Raw genomic sequence first — 18669 nt, 5'->3', positions numbered from 1 at the left:
TATTATCAATCATATGCACCCGTAGAACAATACAAAATTAACACAAAAATAATTAATAAATAAAATATCAAAATAATAGGTGCTTATTATTTGTTTAAACATTTAAATTCTAGATCCTTAATTTTGAACACAAATGTAAAGGTTTTTTTTTAATTTAGCGTCAAAGTTGGCGTTGGAGAGTCGATTGAGAACCCACCGTTCGTGTAAAAGCGTAAGATTTAAACAGCTGATCGGTGATCCGTTATCCGTATAGTGCTTTCACAAACAACATCTCCTTCGACGCCAAATTAAAAAAAAAAACACCGTAGTCGTATATCTTGTCTGCATTAAATAAGAAGTTCTTTTACATCTTCTACCTTTACCATTTCTTTACATAATATGTAAATACATACGAGAGGGCCGCAGTCAGAGGTACGCCAGGGCAGGCAGAGCCTGCCCTGGAAAATTTTGAGCCTGCCCTAGCTGCTAGCCTAAGCTTATCCTTACATGTAAATATGTAAAATAAGTCTGTATAAGTACATAATATTTTTGTTTTACAATACAAAAATTTCCGATAATAATGCGGAACCTGGAAAAGTGCCCCGAATGCTTGCACCGTTTCCACTTCCATAATTGAAAACAATTCATTACTTACTACTAATTACATACTTAGACACACTATTTACAGTTTCAGCGGGGAAAAATTAATTAAATACTTAGATAGGTAGTAAAAATGATTAAACTATCATATTTATGACAAATTTTAAATATTTGATAATAACAAAATAATATAATTTCAAATAAACTGAAAAGTACTAACAAATTCAAGGGCGTAGCAAAGGGGGGGCGGGGCAGGTGGGCCCGGCCCACCCCAGAATTTTTCTGGCCCACCCCAGAATAAAAGTGAAACACTTATTAAAAACAAAATACATCTGCAATAATCTAAAAAAAGAATCAAACACGAAAGCGCTGAATGGAATGATAAAAATGCTCGAAAAATTCGGAGTTTATTCAGTGATTATATCAATTTTCTTTCACAGGCTTAACTTAATCTATGTAGATCTATGTCTGTGGTCGGTCAGCAGCGGTGGTTTAAAAGTGGTTTTTTGTTCGACACCGCCAGAATTTGAGAATGTTCTCCTGTGTTAACGGATTTTGATAAATGTCACAACTTGTCAAAACGAACCGTCAAGCTAATTTACAGATTTTGAGCGATTTGAGCCTTTAATAGGCTTGTCGAAGAAAACAACTTTGTATTCAACTCGTTCCTGTGTAAATTGGGCTTTTTTTGGCACTCGTAGGCCCACTCATGCCAAACAAAGCCCAATTTACACACAAATTCGTTAAATACACTATGTAAGTATGTAAAGTCCATTTGTTGGATTTTCCTCTCAAGGTCAAATAATTAAATTTTTTGGCTCTTTAATTATGTTCTGTAAATAGTGACATGCAGGTAAACACCGTACAGGTTGGATTGAGCATTGCTAAATCGCATTATGTTGGTTAGCTGCATGTCACTACAGAGTGATCAACAAGAATCCAAATCAGAGCAAGCGTTGCAAATTATCGGTCACGTCGTAGCAGAATCATACGCAAATAAGCGTTCAAAGCATGGCCGTAGACAATTTGTGGTCTCAAACGCTAGTTTATAATAAATCATACCTCATGAATTTTAGACGTTGGAATTATAATTGTGCATTTTATTATTATTATAAGATAAGGGAAACAATTTATAAGATAAATAAGAGCAACATTTTACATTTGTAAGAGTAAGTAAATTATCAGCTTTATTGCCAAACGCGACGCCACTGGTACGGAGATGTTTCGTTTAAATGTCACATTTCAAAATTCAAGGTTGTTGTTGTTGACAATTTAAGTGATTTAACCTAAAAAACAAATCTTCGATTTCGGCAATATTTACAGACGTTTATTGGAATTGTAAGCAATAATTATCCCAGAATAAGTTGTAAAATGGGTTTTACCATTAAAGAGAAGGCATTTTTATTAGATTATTTTCGAAAGAGGGTGAAACAAGAAAGTGAAGACTGGCCTTACTTTGTACCCCCTTACACTGAAGAATTTCAAGCCAAATGTCTGAACCTGATGGTATTCGTTATTAACAAGTTTATCAATGTCTTAAAATTATAATGCCTAATTTTAGTGAATCATAATCCATCATTAAGAAGAAGTCAGGTCAGTCCTTAGTTCAAATTTTAGAAATGGTGCAAAATGTTCGACAAATTATCAAGGAACATCCCTCAACTTCCATAAGGCGTTTAAGACTGCAAATTAAATTGAGTTAATGCACTTATTGCAAAAATTTTGTTTCCCTTGTGTGTTGCAAGAAATAAAACCCACACATTACCTTAAAGAAATTTTCACCATAAATGAATTTTGGCAGTCCATTTCACCTGACAGCTTCATAAGTGTTTTTGGAAAATATGAGAGGCGAGTTTGACTCTTTCTGGACCACAATGGAGAACATTTGGAGCAGTTTTTGTGAAAACTTATTTTTTGACCTTGGAATAATTTAAATGTTTTAATTAAACTGCTAGAAAAGATACGAGTAAGTTCTCAATTAACCAAAAATGTGAGAATAATAACTTTAGCACTTTTCTTACAGAAAACAACAAAACAAAGAATTCTGAAAAATAATGTAAATTTTATTATACAATTAAAATTTTGTAACCAAAGATTACGTGCCTTATGAAGGAATTTTATGTAACTGTGTGTTTTTTCCTTAATCAGTAATAAATAATAATTAATAATAACTTCCTTTTAAATCCATTATTCATGAATTACAAACAATTTATAAAGGCAATTAATAATAGATTTTTGAGAGGTAGGCAACCAACAAAACGAGTGCACAGCAATTATATAAAAGTGTCTGATTAGTATACGACGTACGTTTCGATAAAATAAAAGATGAGGTAGCACTCTTGATTTGGTTTCTTGTTGATCACTCTGTATTTACAAAACATAATTACAGGGCCAAAAAATTAAATTATTTGACCTTGAGAGGAAAATCCAACGTGAAGGGACTTTACTATTAAAATCTGGCCCACCCCAGCGAAAATTCATTGCTACGCCCTTGCTAACAATATATTCGTGTTTACCTTATCGAAAGGACCCCTGAGTCTGTAAGTGCCAAATACCGACAAGTTATAAATATTATGTAATTTATAAGCGTATTCTTCCACACTTTTCAGTTACATTTTAATAAACTTGACGTGCACGATTGTTTGTGGTTTACTTTAGAAAACCATTGTTTTTTCATTGCGTTTTTTCATCTTTTAAATATTATTGTTAATATCACTTAAATTCAAAACAATATTTTTAACTTTCAAATAATTTAGAAGTGAATCTTAGAAATGATAAATATTTATTCCAAATTTTCCAGTATACGTTCGTTCAAATTTAAAAATAAATCAATTAAAAATAAATCTCAGTATTGAAGTTATTTCAGTTGAGTGTAATTTTATCTATGTATGGGCTATGTCTTAAATACTATGTTCGATATGAGTATGAGAGCAAATTTATGTAAATTAATTTGAGTTCCGTGAACATAATTTCAAATATTAAAAAAGAACAATATTTTTCATACCTATTTAATAAAGTAATTAAGGGTCGGTTGCACCAACGCCAGTTAAAATGCTTGGTTATTTTAGTTACCTATTGTTATAACAATGTTTTCGTATATTTTAATCTGTAGTTGAATTTAACTCACGTTGGTGCAACCGGCCCTTAGTAGAATGAAATTAAATAAAATTCCAAAAATTGTACAACAGTTATTGGTTTAAAACGTTACCTGTTTTTCCTACACCTGGAGCTCCAATAACAGCCACTTTTACCTCAGAAAGAGATGATTTTTTTCGTCTCATTACTTTTGTGTTCATATTCTCCAACGCTCACTAACAAACACACAACTTTTTGCGAAGTTCGTACTGCACTCAGATGTAAGATCTCCGACGTTCAGAAACTCATATTTTAGATATTCTAAAAATAATTTCAAACTTAAAGCAGAAATTAGATGACGTAGACGAATCGCTTCAAATCAGAGAGAATAAAAGCTCGGCTTCTCTCGTACAGCTGGATCAATGTGCGTATAAATTTTACGTTCACAATTTTAAACAAACGTAATCTAGTCGCCACTCGCCAGGTAGGTTTAAAGTAATTTAAAGTTTTTAAAGCAGAAAAATAAATGAAATAGGAAATATGTTAAAAGCTTAATAATAATAAAAATATTCAATATAATATAGCCTAAGGGAGTACGTTTCGGCTCAGGGACGCGAGGGTCGCGGGTTCGATTCTGACCCAGGGCGAAATTTAAAAAAAAGGCTATATTCTGTCTCGTGATTCGGAAGTCACGTTAAGCCATTGGTCCCGGTCTATTGAGTTGGTCATCATGCCCCTCATAGATTTGTAAACCAGTCCTAGACTGGGTTACAAATTTTTAGGCATAATATAGCCTAAGGGAGTCCGTTTCGGCTCAGGGACGCGAGGGTCGCGGGTTCGATTCCGACCCAGGGCGAAATTTAAAATAATAAAAAAAGGCTATATTCTGTCTCGTGATTCGGAAGTCACGTTAAGCCACTGGTCCCGGTCTATTGAGTTGGTCACCATGCCCCTCATAGATTTGTAAACCAGTCCTAGACTGTGTAACAAATTTTACAGAACATAATACACAACAAAGTCAAAATGCGGAGGCGAGACGCCGGTAATGTTGATAAGCACTGCACTATTACTTGACAGTAATATCCGTAATAGTGTATGTACTCCGGCGAAATTGCCGTGCTGCCGGGTGGAGGTGGGATAGTATAAAAAAAACACAGAAGGGTACAAATGTCTCTATGAACTACGATTAAACAAAAAAAAAAAAAAAATACAAAAAAGTACAGTACGTCCCCGGATTGAGTTCACAAGAGGAAAAAAATATTTCTGATTTTACACGAAAACTTCAGAGGAACAACATTTTTGTTTCATTTGAAACTCGCATTTCTGGTCTTCTTCAAGACAGAGGAAGACAGAAAAAATGTTTTACTTTTTTTTTTTTAAATCAAACGGTAATTGATTCCCGTGGGTTTTTTTAGGACTGGGTATAGGGTTTTACATGCTAATATTTGCCCTCATGAAAATATTCAACGCAGTTTTGTAGTAAAGTTGTGGGATATCATAATTATTATATTAAACTTCAGTTTAATAACCAGAAGCAAGGAATAAGCTAGCAAAAAGACGTTTTTTGAATTCCGTTTGCTTCAATTTTAAATTTTCAGTAGGCTAAAATTTCACCTGAAATTTGTAATTTTGATATGTAATTGATTGTGTAATTGCTTAGATGTCTATGGAGGCCATTTTGAACATTTCATTTAATTTTTATTGAAGTAAAGAACCTTGTTATAACATAAATAATGAATCTATTGTGATGAACCAAGTGGGTAATTCAAATTTCCCACCAAGCGTCCATCTCATTTTTTTTTTCTACCAACATACGCAATGAAAATAACACCCGCGAAATTCAAAAATGGCCAAGAGCGCGTGATCGTACCTCGTTAATTTCCCTACGTTGTGTTTTTTTTTATACAAATTGAACATTACCAGATTCGTCCCAACAGGGTTTGTGAACCACACAGAAAAGTGCAAATAAAACAACACAATAATTAAAACCAGCTATTTATTCAAAGTTATGATTTTAGTTAACGCCGGGATTCATGAATAATCAAACGTCTCGGGAGAGGGCACCCAAGTCTCCTCAAACGTGAGAAGACTACTCATTTAGAACTCTAGGAAAATGGTGAGCTCTGGCCATTCTCCCAGACCCCCGAATGAGGCTCCGCTAAAACCTCTCCTGAAAATACGAACAAGTCCGAAGAGACAACGTGGACGGGACAGTTAGCGAGAATTGAGCAAAACTGATTTCATAAACAACACAATTCAAATTCAGAAAAAAACAGGAGGGTCATGTACATTACAAACAAAACAGTTACTTCGGACCGTTCGAGCGAGAGCGGGCACTAGGCGAGAACTTCAGCATGTTCTTTTTTTTTCTTTTCCAAGTTAATTTACAAAATACGGCAGATACGCTATAGAAGGAGTGAGTGGCTTTGGGTGGTCCGGGGGTCTGTGGTACCTATCCTTACGACTTTATCATTTCCCGCCTACCCGTGATTTAGTGCTAAGGGGAAAAATCCTAACTGCTTTACGTTAAGTCAACAAATTGAGGTACTCTAAGTTCATCGGTTGAATTGAATATGACTATTTCAGAACAAAAACAAACGACGCTTGTCAAGTACCACAAACTTCGAGAACAGATTCCCATTCCGGAAGTTCTGTGCCAAGGAACTCGGATTCAACTTACACCATGAGCGACGTTGCGGACCAGCATTCAGCAAGCCCCGCCAAGCGTTATGGTTTTCGGGTCTCTCTTGGGGCACAACATGTTAAACGAGGGGCCGCGGGGTCGTGTTCAACGATTGGATGTTAGGAGCAACTAAACCCCTCAAACAGAGAGAGACCCTCGCGATAAGGAAGAATTGACATTTACAGCAACTGGAAAATGTAAACGAAACCGCGACAAAACTTTGTTGACGGAGTAATCTAAGAACACTTTCAGTTTGGGATGGAAAAGTGGTAACAACCAATAACACATACATAACAATAAAACAAAAACACAGTCCAGTCGACCCTAGCCTATTAGAGCCGGATCATCGACAAGGGGCCCCCCTTGAATAATATGGAGGGCGCCCCGGGACTAACCGATGAAAATACCTAAATGTAGAAGATCCCTGGATAAGGAAAAGCCCGCGCAGATATCTGAAATATAAACCCAATTGGTTGCTACCGGGATGGAAAATGGAAACTTTCAAATTTTGATTAAAAATGTTAAGTAATAAATAGATACTTGTTACACCAAAAGCGTCACTCGGAATAGTAAAAAAAAAAGGATCAAAAATGAGGGAGCGCGCTTATAACAAAAAAATGAAAACCCCAGACCCATTCGAAAAACTTGTCGTCCTTTTCTTTTCTTTTTAGGAACGTTAGTGAATTGTTACACCTGATTTTACAAAAAAAAACGGGATCCGTACGATTTTATAAATTTAGCAAAACTAGAACCAGGCTGCCTTACTCTCCTTCGCAAGCTTACAATCGTTAAAAAGCGTGATACATGGGGATGGTCGAGATAATTGCGGATTTTATACAATATGGTGGCCACATCAACAAACCACGTGCGAACAATTATAATCGTTAAAAATACATTCCGTGCGAAACAGACATAATTTTAGTACCGCAAACATACCTAGTTCAAACCAGAAGGACTGGACAACAACAACGTCTAATGAATTCGGAAAACACCGAAAATCTCACAGTTAGAGCACACAAAAAACAGAAAATCACACAGGGTACCTCTGCACTCATCTACAGACAAGGGAGAAGTGTCCCAAAAAAAAAACATGCCGTTCATCCCCTGTCGGCTTCCACCTACGCCCCCAGTGGTCGCTGGTGGTGCCCACTCCGGTAATTTCCTGGCTTTTGCTGGCGGTTGGTTTAAATTCAAACTCGGCTATCTCAGACGCCCCCAAGTGTCTTCGGCGTGGAGAGCATCACAACAAGGAAGACACTTCCTGTCGGTGGTTGTAGTTTCTTGTCCTCGACCGCGCTTACCAGTGGCTCTCGTCGTCGTGAAGAGCGGCGTACTCATCAAGCCCAAGCTCCAGTGTCCCAAAAGCCGTCCCGAGCACGAACGAAGGGAGCTAAAATAAAATAGGAACAGTATCCGGTCCTTTGGTCAACTAAAGCATACGATATCAGAGTTACCTTTTTCGGCAGTGGCGGTGGTGTCGGGGACACCGAGCATCTCGTAACATCCTGCTAAAATCACGCCTCCCCGGTTGGTCCGTCACAAGGAGAAAGAGGATCGACATGTAACATGAAAAGAAAAGAAAAAAAAAATAGGCAGTACTATGCTCGACGGAAATACAGCTTGAGATTCACGATGTTATATTTACCTTTTACAGTACCTGTGGTAGGATCACTGAGGGTATAGACATTAGGATAAGGTCTTTCGGATATTAGGTACGGTCCGGAATAGAGGAGACAGAATTTGGCAAATACTCTACCAGCTGCATCAGACACAGGATTTTCCCGGAGAAGAACCAGATCCCCAACCTGAAAAGTATCGTAACTACCCCTCCGGGAATTCCTCCGTTGCTCTGCGGTACGCCGTAGGTTAGCGCGCGCTTCCTCGCGGATTTGTTCCAGAGGCTTCGGATCGACAGCTGGAAGTAAAGGCTCGATTAATCTGGACAAGGGATTAGTCGGATTCCTTCCAAAGATGACCTCGTAGGGTGAAAACCCCGTGCTGGAATGGGTTGTGGTGTTGAAGAGTAGCTCAATGCTAGACAAAACCGAGGCCCAATTAGCATGAGCATTATGGCAATAAGCCCGGAAAAGACGACCTAACTCTTTCATCACCCGTTCCGTGGGGTTCGACTGAGGATGGCGAATAGACGACATTGTGGGTGTGATGCCCCACTGGCGTAAGGTGTCCTGCCAGAGTCGAGACTGAAATTGAGTCCCATGATCACTCAAAATAACCTTGATGGGAACAACACGATGAAAATCTTCCACGACCCTTCTCACCGAGATCCTTGCCTGTGCCCGACGGAGCGGGTACAGCTTGACAAACTTGGAGAAAGCATCAATGACGACCAGAATATACGAAACCCGGGATCGGCTTGGAGGAAGGGGTCCGTAATAATCCACAGTCACCAAGTCACCAGGATTTCCTGCAATGATGGCATTCATCTCGCCACACAGGCCGCGGTTCGGATACTTGGTCTTTTGACAAAGATCACAAGATTTCACCAAGCGTTCGATTCGGCGCCGCATGTTTTGGAAAAAGAAATAACGCCTTACCATGGAATAGACTTTCGAAACTCCAAAATGGCCATACTGTTCATGAAAGGCTTGGATGACTTCCTCGGTCAGCACCTGGGGAAGGGCAAGTCTGGGAGTGCTGTCATCCGGCTGTACAAAAATGAGAATGCCTTGATGGACCCTCAACTTGTCATCGAATCGGTTTCCCTCTACGGCGACCCCTTCGCCCAACTTCGCCCGGAACATGGGTCCGAGAAAAATATCGTCCAGTTGGAGCTGTCTCAAATTGGTGAAATGATCACCCAGTTCTCGCAAACCGGAAGCTTCGAAGACGGCCGAAATGGCCTCGCCCCCAGATGTCAGAACCGGAGCAACAACGGGGCAATTTTGGGAACGCCCGGCCAGGCCACTAGACCCCGGCGGGTACCGGGAAAGCGTGTCCGCCACGACATTTTGTTTCCCTGGAATATGCTCAACGTCATAATCGAATTCGTTTAGCAGCAACGACCACCGCGTGAGACGATCGTTTAGAAGACGACACTGCTTGAGGAACTTGAGGGCATAATGATCCGTTCGGATGACTAGCCGGTGACCCAACAGAATGGTACGGTACTTTTGGAGCCCAAAAATGATCGCCAAAAGTTCCTTCTCTGTCACGGTGTACAAAAGTTCTGGACCCCTCAGAATACGACTTGCAAACCCAATCACACCGTGTTCTCCGTCATCCAGAAGCTGATAAAGTTCGACACCTAAAGCGACCCCGGAACCGTCTGTCTGTAAATAGAAAGTTTTGCTAAAATCCGGGAATTTCAACAAGACGGTGTCTAAGAAGAGTTCCCTGGTCTGGTCAAACGCCCCCTGCTCAACAGCGGTCCACTGCCATCTGGTGTCCTTCCGTAGCAACCTGGTGAGAGGAACGACGGCATCGCTATAGCGGTCACTGAACCGTCTGTAGTATCCACACAAACCCAAAAATGCTCGGAGATGTTTCGGCGTTTTTGGCACAGGGAATTCCTGGATGGCCCTTACCTTTTCTGGATCCGTGCCAACCCCGTTCGACGACAAAATATGTCCCAAAAATCGGACTTCCTCTTGTAGGAAAGAAGATTTTTCCAGATTAATGGTCATTTTGGCGTCTTGGAGACGAGACAAAACCTTATCCAGGTGCTGGAGATGCTGCTCGAAAGAATCCGACACGATCAACAAATCATCGATGTAATTTACGGTGAATTCCCGCACCTCTGGACCCAAGATGACGTTCATCGCCCGACTGAAAGAGCCAACAGCCGTTTTCAACCCGAAAGGCAGCACCTGGTAGGTGTACGATTGACCGTTGAACAAGAAAGCAGTGTACTGGGTGCTCTCCGGGCTCAGGGGAATTTGCCAATAAGACGAGCGAAGGTCAATCGTTGACATGAAACGGACGCTTTGGAACGATTGAAGAAGATCTTCTGGCGGTCTAGGGGTCTCACAATCGGCCACCATCCGCTGATTCACCCCACGGGCATCCAAACAGATTCTTACGGAACCATCCTTCTTTCGCACCACCGTCAAGGGTGACGCAAACGGGGAAGCCTCACGTTTGATCACTCCCAGCGCTAGCATCTGTTCGATGACAGCCTCGACCTCGGGGCGCAGACTGAACGCAATGGGGTAGCCCTTTGTCAGGAACGGGGTGGTGTCGTGCATTTTGATGACATGCACATACTTGTCGGTGCGACCGGGGAGTTCGTTGAAAACGACCTGGTGGTTGGACAAAACCCGGAACAAATCTTGCCTTTGGGAATCGGTCAATGATGAGATGGCTTCGACCTTCTCCTTCAAAACAGATAGTGGTGTGACGGATTTAGCCAATTGGATTGGAAGTCCTCGCACAGACAGCGCAGAACACGTCACATGTGTCGAGGCCTCCGGGTCACACACGACAGCGTCAACGTGAAATGGTATCGAAAATTGGGCACCGTTGCTGTCGAGAGACAGCAGACTTTGGTGAAGATCCAAAGAAGCGTTGACGCTCAACAGCCAGTCCATACCCAGGATAACCGGTCTGACGAGGTTTTTCACGACCAAGAAAATCGCCGACGAGTTGATAGCCTTTCCAATCGCAAACTGCAAGAAAGCCTGCATTTTGATTCGAGGGCTCTGACCTGTAACTCCTCGAAGGTGGGTTGACGACACGGGCAACGTGGGGATTCTCGACTCCGCGGACAAGACCTTGAAATCATCCTCGCTGATACACGTGACTTCGCTACCCGAATCGAGTAAAGCAAGAAACTCCTGGCCGCAGATTGAAATGGAGAGCTGGGGCAGGATGGAAAACCTGTTTGCGGTCGTCACGCACTCGGGAGGTTGCTGGCGAAGGATGGTGACATCTAGGTCTCGGCTGTCGCCAAGAAGAAGCTCCCGCCGCAACACTGGAATCCCCGGTCGAAGGATCACGCCCAGGGGCTCACGCGGTCCGTCACCTGAAACTCCAAGCCCGCGGCCATTCCAGCCCATGCCTCGGATCTGACGGAAACCCCTGTCGTACGACTGCTTCAGAGCTCTCCTGGATAAGCGGGACAACTGACCAATCCTCCAGAACGGACCACTGAAAAGTGAACAATGACTACCATGATTCGAATCGGCGGACTCAAACCCAGCAGGCACAAACGAAATGAGGGGACAGGTTATCTTTGAAGGTCTTGAATAACTGGATGAACATGCTTGCCTTCCTAGCATGCTCGTCTCCCGTTTCCCGAATTGAAATTCGGTGGCGGAAACGAAAAAGGGTTGATTCCAATCTGCGGCACCGAGACTTTTGGCGGTGGGCCAGACGACCGCGACCCTTGCGCCTGTCCAGAAGAGGACGCCATCTGCGCTTGCCTGTCCCGAGGGTCAGACCTGCTGCTCCTCTTCGCCGACGATTCCCAACCGCCACTCCGCTTCGCTGGTGGTTCCCATCCGCTACTCCGTTTTGCCGGACGTAGCCGCGAATGTTTGGTGAGGAACTCGAGCGTCCTCCGGAGATTAATCCCTTCCGTCGGGACCGCGGTCCAGGCATCTTTCACGGCCATCGGGAGCGCATCCATCAGGTCGTCGATCGCTTCTTCCTCCTCCTGCTCTGGGAACAGCATCTTCAACCGGCCGTACTGCCGCGTGAAGAACTGCACCATCGAAGTTCCCCGCGCCGGATCGTATTGCTCCGCCAATAGTTCCTTCCGGAGCTGCGTGCGCTTGGCCTTCGACCAGAAGAACCTAAGGAACTCCTCCCTGAAACTCGGGAAATCCGTTAAAATATGCCGATGGGCGAACGCAAAGTCCTCGGCCTCTCGAGAGAGGCACGAGATCACCTCGTCCAACTTGTCAGGGCGATACTCCCTGACCTGGGCGTAGTAGCTCTCGAACCTCTCCAAGAACAGGACGGGGTTGTCGCGCGGTCCTGCCGAGAACTTAGGTTTCTCCAGCGAGGGAAGCTGTATCGTAGCGACAGCCACGGGCGCCGGTCTCTCCCTTTCGGCGAGGGCCAAGGCGATCTTCCTCCAGTTCGCCCTGTTCGCCGGGTCTTCCACTTCTTCGGCCGACTCTTCAACGGTGGATGGGCCTGGATCGGACTCGGTCTCTGGTCGCTCCCCTTGGAGCGCTTCGATCTCCAAGTCCATTTGACGCTTCTTCTCCAGAAGCACCGCCAGCTTCTTTTCCCGCTCAGACATCACCGTGTTTGACAGCGGTCTTTGCTTCTTCCGTGGTACTTTCCTCGGATTACTCATTTCTCGATCCATATCTAGTTCAAACCATAAACAGCAGATTATTGTTATTAACAATTTGCACTCTAACAAGGTTCACAATCTGTTATCCTGGTCACGGCACCAAATTCTGTGATGAACCAAGTGGGTAATTCAAATTTCCCACCAAGCGTCCATCTCATTTTTTTTTTCTACCAACATACGCAATGAAAATAACACCCGCGAAATTCAAAAATGGCCAAGAGCGCGTGATCGTACCTCGTTAATTTCCCTACGTTGTGTTTTTTTTTATACAAATTGAACATTACCAGATTCGTCCCAACAGGGTTTGTGAACCACACAGAAAAGTGCAAATAAAACAACACAATAATTAAAACCAGCTATTTATTCAAAGTTATGATTTTAGTTAACGCCGGGATTCATGAATAATCAAACGTCTCGGGAGAGGGCACCCAAGTCTCCTCAAACGTGAGAAGACTACTCATTTAGAACTCTAGGAAAATGGTGAGCTCTGGCCATTCTCCCAGACCCCCGAATGAGGCTCCGCTAAAACCTCTCCTGAAAATACGAACAAGTCCGAAGAGACAACGAGGACGGGACAGTTAGCGAGAATTGAGCAAAACTGATTTCATAAACAACACAATTCAAATTCAGAAAAAAACAGGAGGGTCATGTACATTACAAACAAAACAGTTACTTCGGACCGTTCGAGCGAGAGCGGGCACTAGGCGAGAACTTCAGCATGTTCTTTTTTTTTCTTTTCCAAGTTAATTTACAAAATACGGCAGATACGCTATAGAAGGAGTGAGTGGCTTTGGGTGGTCCGGGGGTCTGTGGTACCTATCCTTACGACTTTATCATTTCCCGCCTACCCGTGATTTAGTGCTAAGGGGAAAAATCCTAACTGCTTTACGTTAAGTCAACAAATTGAGGTACTCTAAGTTCATCGGTTGAATTGAATATGACTATTTCAGAACAAAAACAAACGACGCTTGTCAAGTACCACAAACTTCGAGAACAGATTCCCATTCCGGAAGTTCTGTGCCAAGGAACTCGGATTCAACTTACACCATGAGCGACGTTGCGGACCAGCATTCAGCAAGCCCCGCCAAGCGTTATGGTTTTCGGGTCTCTCTTGGGGCACAACATGTTAAACGAGGGGCCGCGGGGTCGTGTTCAACGATTGGATGTTAGGAGCAACTAAACCCCTCAAACAGAGAGAGACCCTCGCGATAAGGAAGAATTGACATTTACAGCAACTGGAAAATGTAAACGAAACCGCGACAAAACTTTGTTGACGGAGTAATCTAAGAACACTTTCAGTTTGGGATGGAAAAGTGGTAACAACCAATAACACATACATAACAATAAAACAAAAACACAGTCCAGTCGACCCTAGCCTATTAGAGCCGGATCATCGACAAGGGGCCCCCCTTGAATAATATGGAGGGCGCCCCGGGACTAACCGATGAAAATACCTAAATGTAGAAGATCCCTGGATAAGGAAAAGCCCGCGCAGATATCTGAAATATAAACCCAATTGGTTGCTACCGGGATGGAAAATGGAAACTTTCAAATTTTGATTAAAAATGTTAAGCAATAAATAGATACTTGTTACACCAAAAGCGTCACTCGGAATAGTAAAAAAAAAGGGATCAAAAATGAGGGAGCGCGCTTATAACAAAAAAATGAAAACCCCAGACCCATTCGAAAAACTTGTCGTCCTTTTCTTTTCTTTTTAGGAACGTTAGTGAATTGTTACACCTGATTTTACAAAAAAAAACGGGATCCGTACGATTTTATAAATTTAGCAAAACTAGAACCAGGCTGCCTTACTCTCCTTCGCAAGCTTACAATCGTTAAAAAGCGTGATACATGGGGATGGTCGAGATAATTGCGGATTTTATACAATATGGTGGCCACATCAACAAACCACGTGCGAACAATTATAATCGTTAAAAATACATTCCGTGCGAAACAGACATAATTTTAGTACCGCAAACATACCTAGTTCAAACCAGAAGGACTGGACAACAACAACGTCTAATGAATTCGGAAAACACCGAAAATCTCACAGTTAGAGCACACAAAAAACAGAAAATCACACAGGGTACCTCTGCACTCATCTACAGACAAGGGAGAAGTGTCCCAAAAAAAAAACATGCCGTTCATCCCCTGTCGGCTTCCACCTACGCCCCCAGTGGTCGCTGGTGGTGCCCACTCCGGTAATTTCCTGGCTTTTGCTGGCGGTTGGTTTAAATTCAAACTCGGCTATCTCACTATTGTTATTAAAGTAATGTTCAGACAATTTTTTGCAAATAACATTTTCTTTGTAAATCGTCTATTACTCTATTGCAACCATTTAGGTATCACAAAATAAAGTAAATGACTAGATAACATTATTGTTTAATCTAAAAACAGCGCTACGCTTTGTAATTTTCCCAAAAATAAAAGTTAACAAGGGGTTGAAAAATGTGCATGTAAAACCCAATGGCCAGTCTTAAAAAAAAACTCACGGTATAAAACTATTCTATTCAACCCAATATCGAAGTTCTTTAAAACCATTTCGAATTTCTTCAATTGTTAATGAATTAATGATGCTACAGCGTTTCTTATGCGCTGTCTTAGTTCTTCAGCACTATTAGGCAGGTCTTCACTATACATTTCTTGTAAATTACACTTTTTATTAAACTTTTTTATAAGCTTCTGCACACCCATGCGTGATGCATAACTGTTGGGAAATTTTTCATAAAATTATGTAATTATGTGACGAAAACCAGTCCACCACTGGATTAAATAAATTCTTTGTTCTAAAGACCGCATTTCGAAATTATTTCTAATACAGGGTATTTCACAAGTGATGATGAGCCCGGCGGAATAGAAAATGCAACCCCAATACATCCAATGTAGAGGTAAAGTCAAACGAAACATGACCTGGCGGAGCTTAGGATGCGCGCTCTCCAATTTACCGCTGGCACTGGCGTATCAATTTAGGGGCAAAAACTTAACCAAAACTCAATTTTCTTCATCTGATGAAAGAAATTCTACACCGGGACGATCTACTTTTGTTGTAGAACCTCTAATAGAATAATGAAAACTATCTTCATCTTCAGAACATTCCCCTAACACCATGCATAACGTAAACAAAAGAAACATGTTTTGACTCCGCCACTGTCATATACGTAAGCTGGATTCAACTGATCTACAAATCCCACATTCGTCTTCTGCGCAAACCACGTAATGTTATGTTTCGTTTTGACTTTAGCTCTACGAGTATTGTGGGTTTCATTTTCTTTTCCGCCGGGCTCATTATCACTCGTGAAATATCCGGTATAGTGCGTTTCAACGAGAGGTACACCCAAGGAGGTTAAAGTAAGAGGAGGGAAAGCGCCCTATGCTGATAATGCATTGAAAGTGAAGTGATGCCAATCGTTCCTTCTCCAGCAACCTTTTATGACCGCGAACGTCCTTGAACGGCCCACCGGGTATCGCATCGCTTTGGCGCCAGTGGCGTTCCTTTAACCCCCGCAACAAGGTGTTAAGCGTTTTTATGTTACAACAAATGCTCCAGTGCGCCCCGTCATGTACTTAAAGTGGTATAGTGGCGGCCGGGGAAAATGAGAATGACTTAAATCATTCTGGGCTGTATTCAAATAAAACTGTAATGGTTATCATTATAACGATTTACGATAGGGCTAAATTTTTGCCTGTCACCACCTGCAAACAAAACCCTTCTTAAATCGTTCCTTCTAAGAACACAGGTATTCAAAGAAATCGGTCCCTGTCGTAAATCTTTATAATGATAACCATTACAGATTTATTTAAATACAGCCCAAAGTAATTTAAGTCATTCCCATTTTCCCCGGCCGCCACTATAATTGTTCACTTTAACTACTTCTGGAATTTTCGCTTTTTTTCTGGCTAGACACCCTCAGGGCGTCCTCCTAGATCGTGTCCCACCATTCAAACCTTGTGCAAATGCCTTTTTTTCTCCCTTGTTGTGTTTCAAGGTCGCGTCAAGGTCGCGCCAAGTCTTAGTATAACCATTGTCTAAGTAGAACTTAGACAATGGTATAACTAAAACGTAAGGAAAATTTTCATTTGCACAAGGTTTGACTGGTGGGAAACGATGTAGGAGGGACGTCCTGAGGCTGTCTAGCCAGAAAAAACGCGAAAATTCCAAAAGTAGTTAAAGTGAACAATTACCCTTATAGTTTTTTCTGAATTATAAATTTACTTCTTTTATTTTTGTTAATTTTTTTCATGTACTTTATGCATTACGGATATTACTATCAAGTAATAGTGCAGTGCTTATCAACATAATTACCGGCGTCTCGCCTCCACATTTTAACTTTTTTGTGTTTTATGTTGTGTCAATGTTAAGGAATTTCCTCACGATATGACATGAGTATAATAATATACCTTTTTGAATTTCAACCACCAATGTGTTCTCTAAGTCCAAATTTTTTAAAAAGAGATTGCGGTACTATTCCCATTGCTGAAATTACATATTATTAATTGGAGGAATAATGGATATTATTATTTTTATTATTAATTGGAGAAATAGGGGCATTAGCCTGTTTTATTCCCAGAAATTAACTTAGCAAGCTTTAGTGTAAGATTTCCAACAGATGTATTTCACTGTTTGCTCCGTTCGAGTCGCGGCCGGGCCGCCTATAAGCACTACTTAATTGTAATTATGGCTATGAATTTCCAGAGGATATTTTTGTAATTTATTTTTAAAAACAACTACACTGTTTGATTCAACTATGTCATTGTTTAAGCTGTTCAGAAAGACACGACTGGGTAAAAAATGTTCTCTGAATTTGGTTTTATGTTGCATTTTTATTATGTTTTTTGTTGTAAAAATTGTTTTTTTTTTACTAGAAATTTTAACTTAACAACTACTCTTTATGCTTCAGTTTCAATATAAAAAAAATCTTTGAAATAAATATCGTGGAAAACGGAATTTTTTCCATAAATAGCAAATTATTGTTTAAACAATATAAATATTTACGTGCCCCAAACAAAATGTTTCTGATTTCAAATAATATATAAATACACACATTAAAAAAAAAATCATCAAAATCGGAGCTGTTTCTGAGGATTAAGAAGTAAAAACCTTCATTGACTCGACCAGTCGTGGACATGTCAAGATGATAGCAGATCGAGATGGAGACCTATTCTATCTTCGAGAAAATCACCAGAAAGCATGTGCTACATCTGTCACTATGACATGTGACATTTTTAACAATTGGCATCGACGTTTTGGTCATTTAAACTTCAAAGATTTGGAAGTAATGATGAAGAAAAATCTCGTTACTGGTGCGAAATTAAAAGGCGCTGTGAGTACCAATAACCCATGCAAAATTTGTATCGCTGGCAAGTTTGCTACCGCCCCGTTTCGAAGACGCCCTAATCGATCCTCAAATCTGCTGGACATCGTACATACAGATGTATGCGGGCCTATGAGAATTGAGTCTAAGGGTGGTGCTCGTTATTTTGTTACTTTTACAGACGATTACAGTCGCTGGACTCAAACGTATCTGATTCGGAAGAAATCCGAAGTAGCATCAAAATTCAGAGAGTACAAGAACTTTGTGGAAACACAATTGGAAAGAAAAATCAAAGCAGTTCAATCAGATAATGGAAAAGAATATTGCAACAAGGAAATGGACAAGTTTTTCCGGTTTTTCTGGTATTCAACGTCGTTTGACTACGGTCTACAGTCCTCAACAGAACGGTTTGGCAGAACGCAAGAATAGAACGCTGGTAGAAGCTGCCAGATGTATGTTATTAGAGTCTGGTCTTCCTGCATCATTTTGGGGAGAAGCCATAATGACAGCAAATCACGTTCGAAACAGATGCATCTCCAAAAGTATTGACGGAGATATTCCCTATAAACGTTGGACTGGGAAGTCTCCAGATGTTAGTCATCTACAAATATTTGGTTGCAAAGCTTACGTTTTGGATAAATCAACTAATCGAGGGAAGTTTGACTCGAAAACTGTTGAAGGAATATTTGTTGGTTATTCAGATAATCCAAAAGGGTATCGAGTGTGGATACCGTCAGAGCAAAAAATTCGAATTT

General features: G+C 41.3%; 2 protein-coding genes and 2 long non-coding RNA genes across 5 annotated transcripts in view; 2 read left to right on the top strand and 2 right to left on the bottom strand.

Moving 5' to 3' along the window:
* Positions 1-3991, bottom strand: part of LOC138123342 (ras-related and estrogen-regulated growth inhibitor) — a 70545-nt gene extending 66554 nt beyond the window's left edge. The window contains exon 1 of one of the 2 annotated variants that reach the window (XM_069038008.1): positions 3788-3991. In XM_069038008.1, coding sequence (XP_068894109.1) covers positions 3788-3875 — 88 coding nt within the window. In that variant the 5' untranslated portion in view covers positions 3876-3991. The remainder of the gene's footprint in view (positions 1-3787) is intronic. The other variant, XM_069037997.1, reaches the window with a different exon arrangement.
* LOC138123483 (uncharacterized) overlaps positions 1-18669 on the top strand; it is a 154270-nt gene that overhangs the window by 67149 nt on the left and 68452 nt on the right. The window lies entirely within an intron of this gene.
* LOC138141216 (uncharacterized) lies at positions 2305-2750 on the top strand. Its single transcript, XR_011163036.1, has 2 exons — positions 2305-2545; positions 2603-2750. It is a non-coding gene; the product is annotated as an uncharacterized lncRNA (long non-coding RNA).
* Positions 11568-14862, bottom strand: LOC138128814 (uncharacterized). Its single transcript, XM_069045019.1, has 2 exons — positions 14586-14862; positions 11568-12616 (listed from the first exon to the last, which is right to left on the bottom strand). The coding sequence occupies exon 2, from the start codon at positions 12612-12614 to the stop codon at positions 11568-11570; it is 1047 nt and encodes a 348-aa protein (XP_068901120.1). The 5' UTR covers positions 12615-12616; positions 14586-14862.

The sequence above is a fragment of the Tenebrio molitor genome, chromosome 1, assembly GCF_963966145.1.
Source record: "Tenebrio molitor chromosome 1, icTenMoli1.1, whole genome shotgun sequence".
Lineage (NCBI taxonomy): Eukaryota > Metazoa > Arthropoda > Insecta > Coleoptera > Tenebrionidae > Tenebrio > Tenebrio molitor.
Note: the sequence above shows the minus strand (reverse complement) of the source record. Positions and strands in the feature narration are given on the sequence as shown.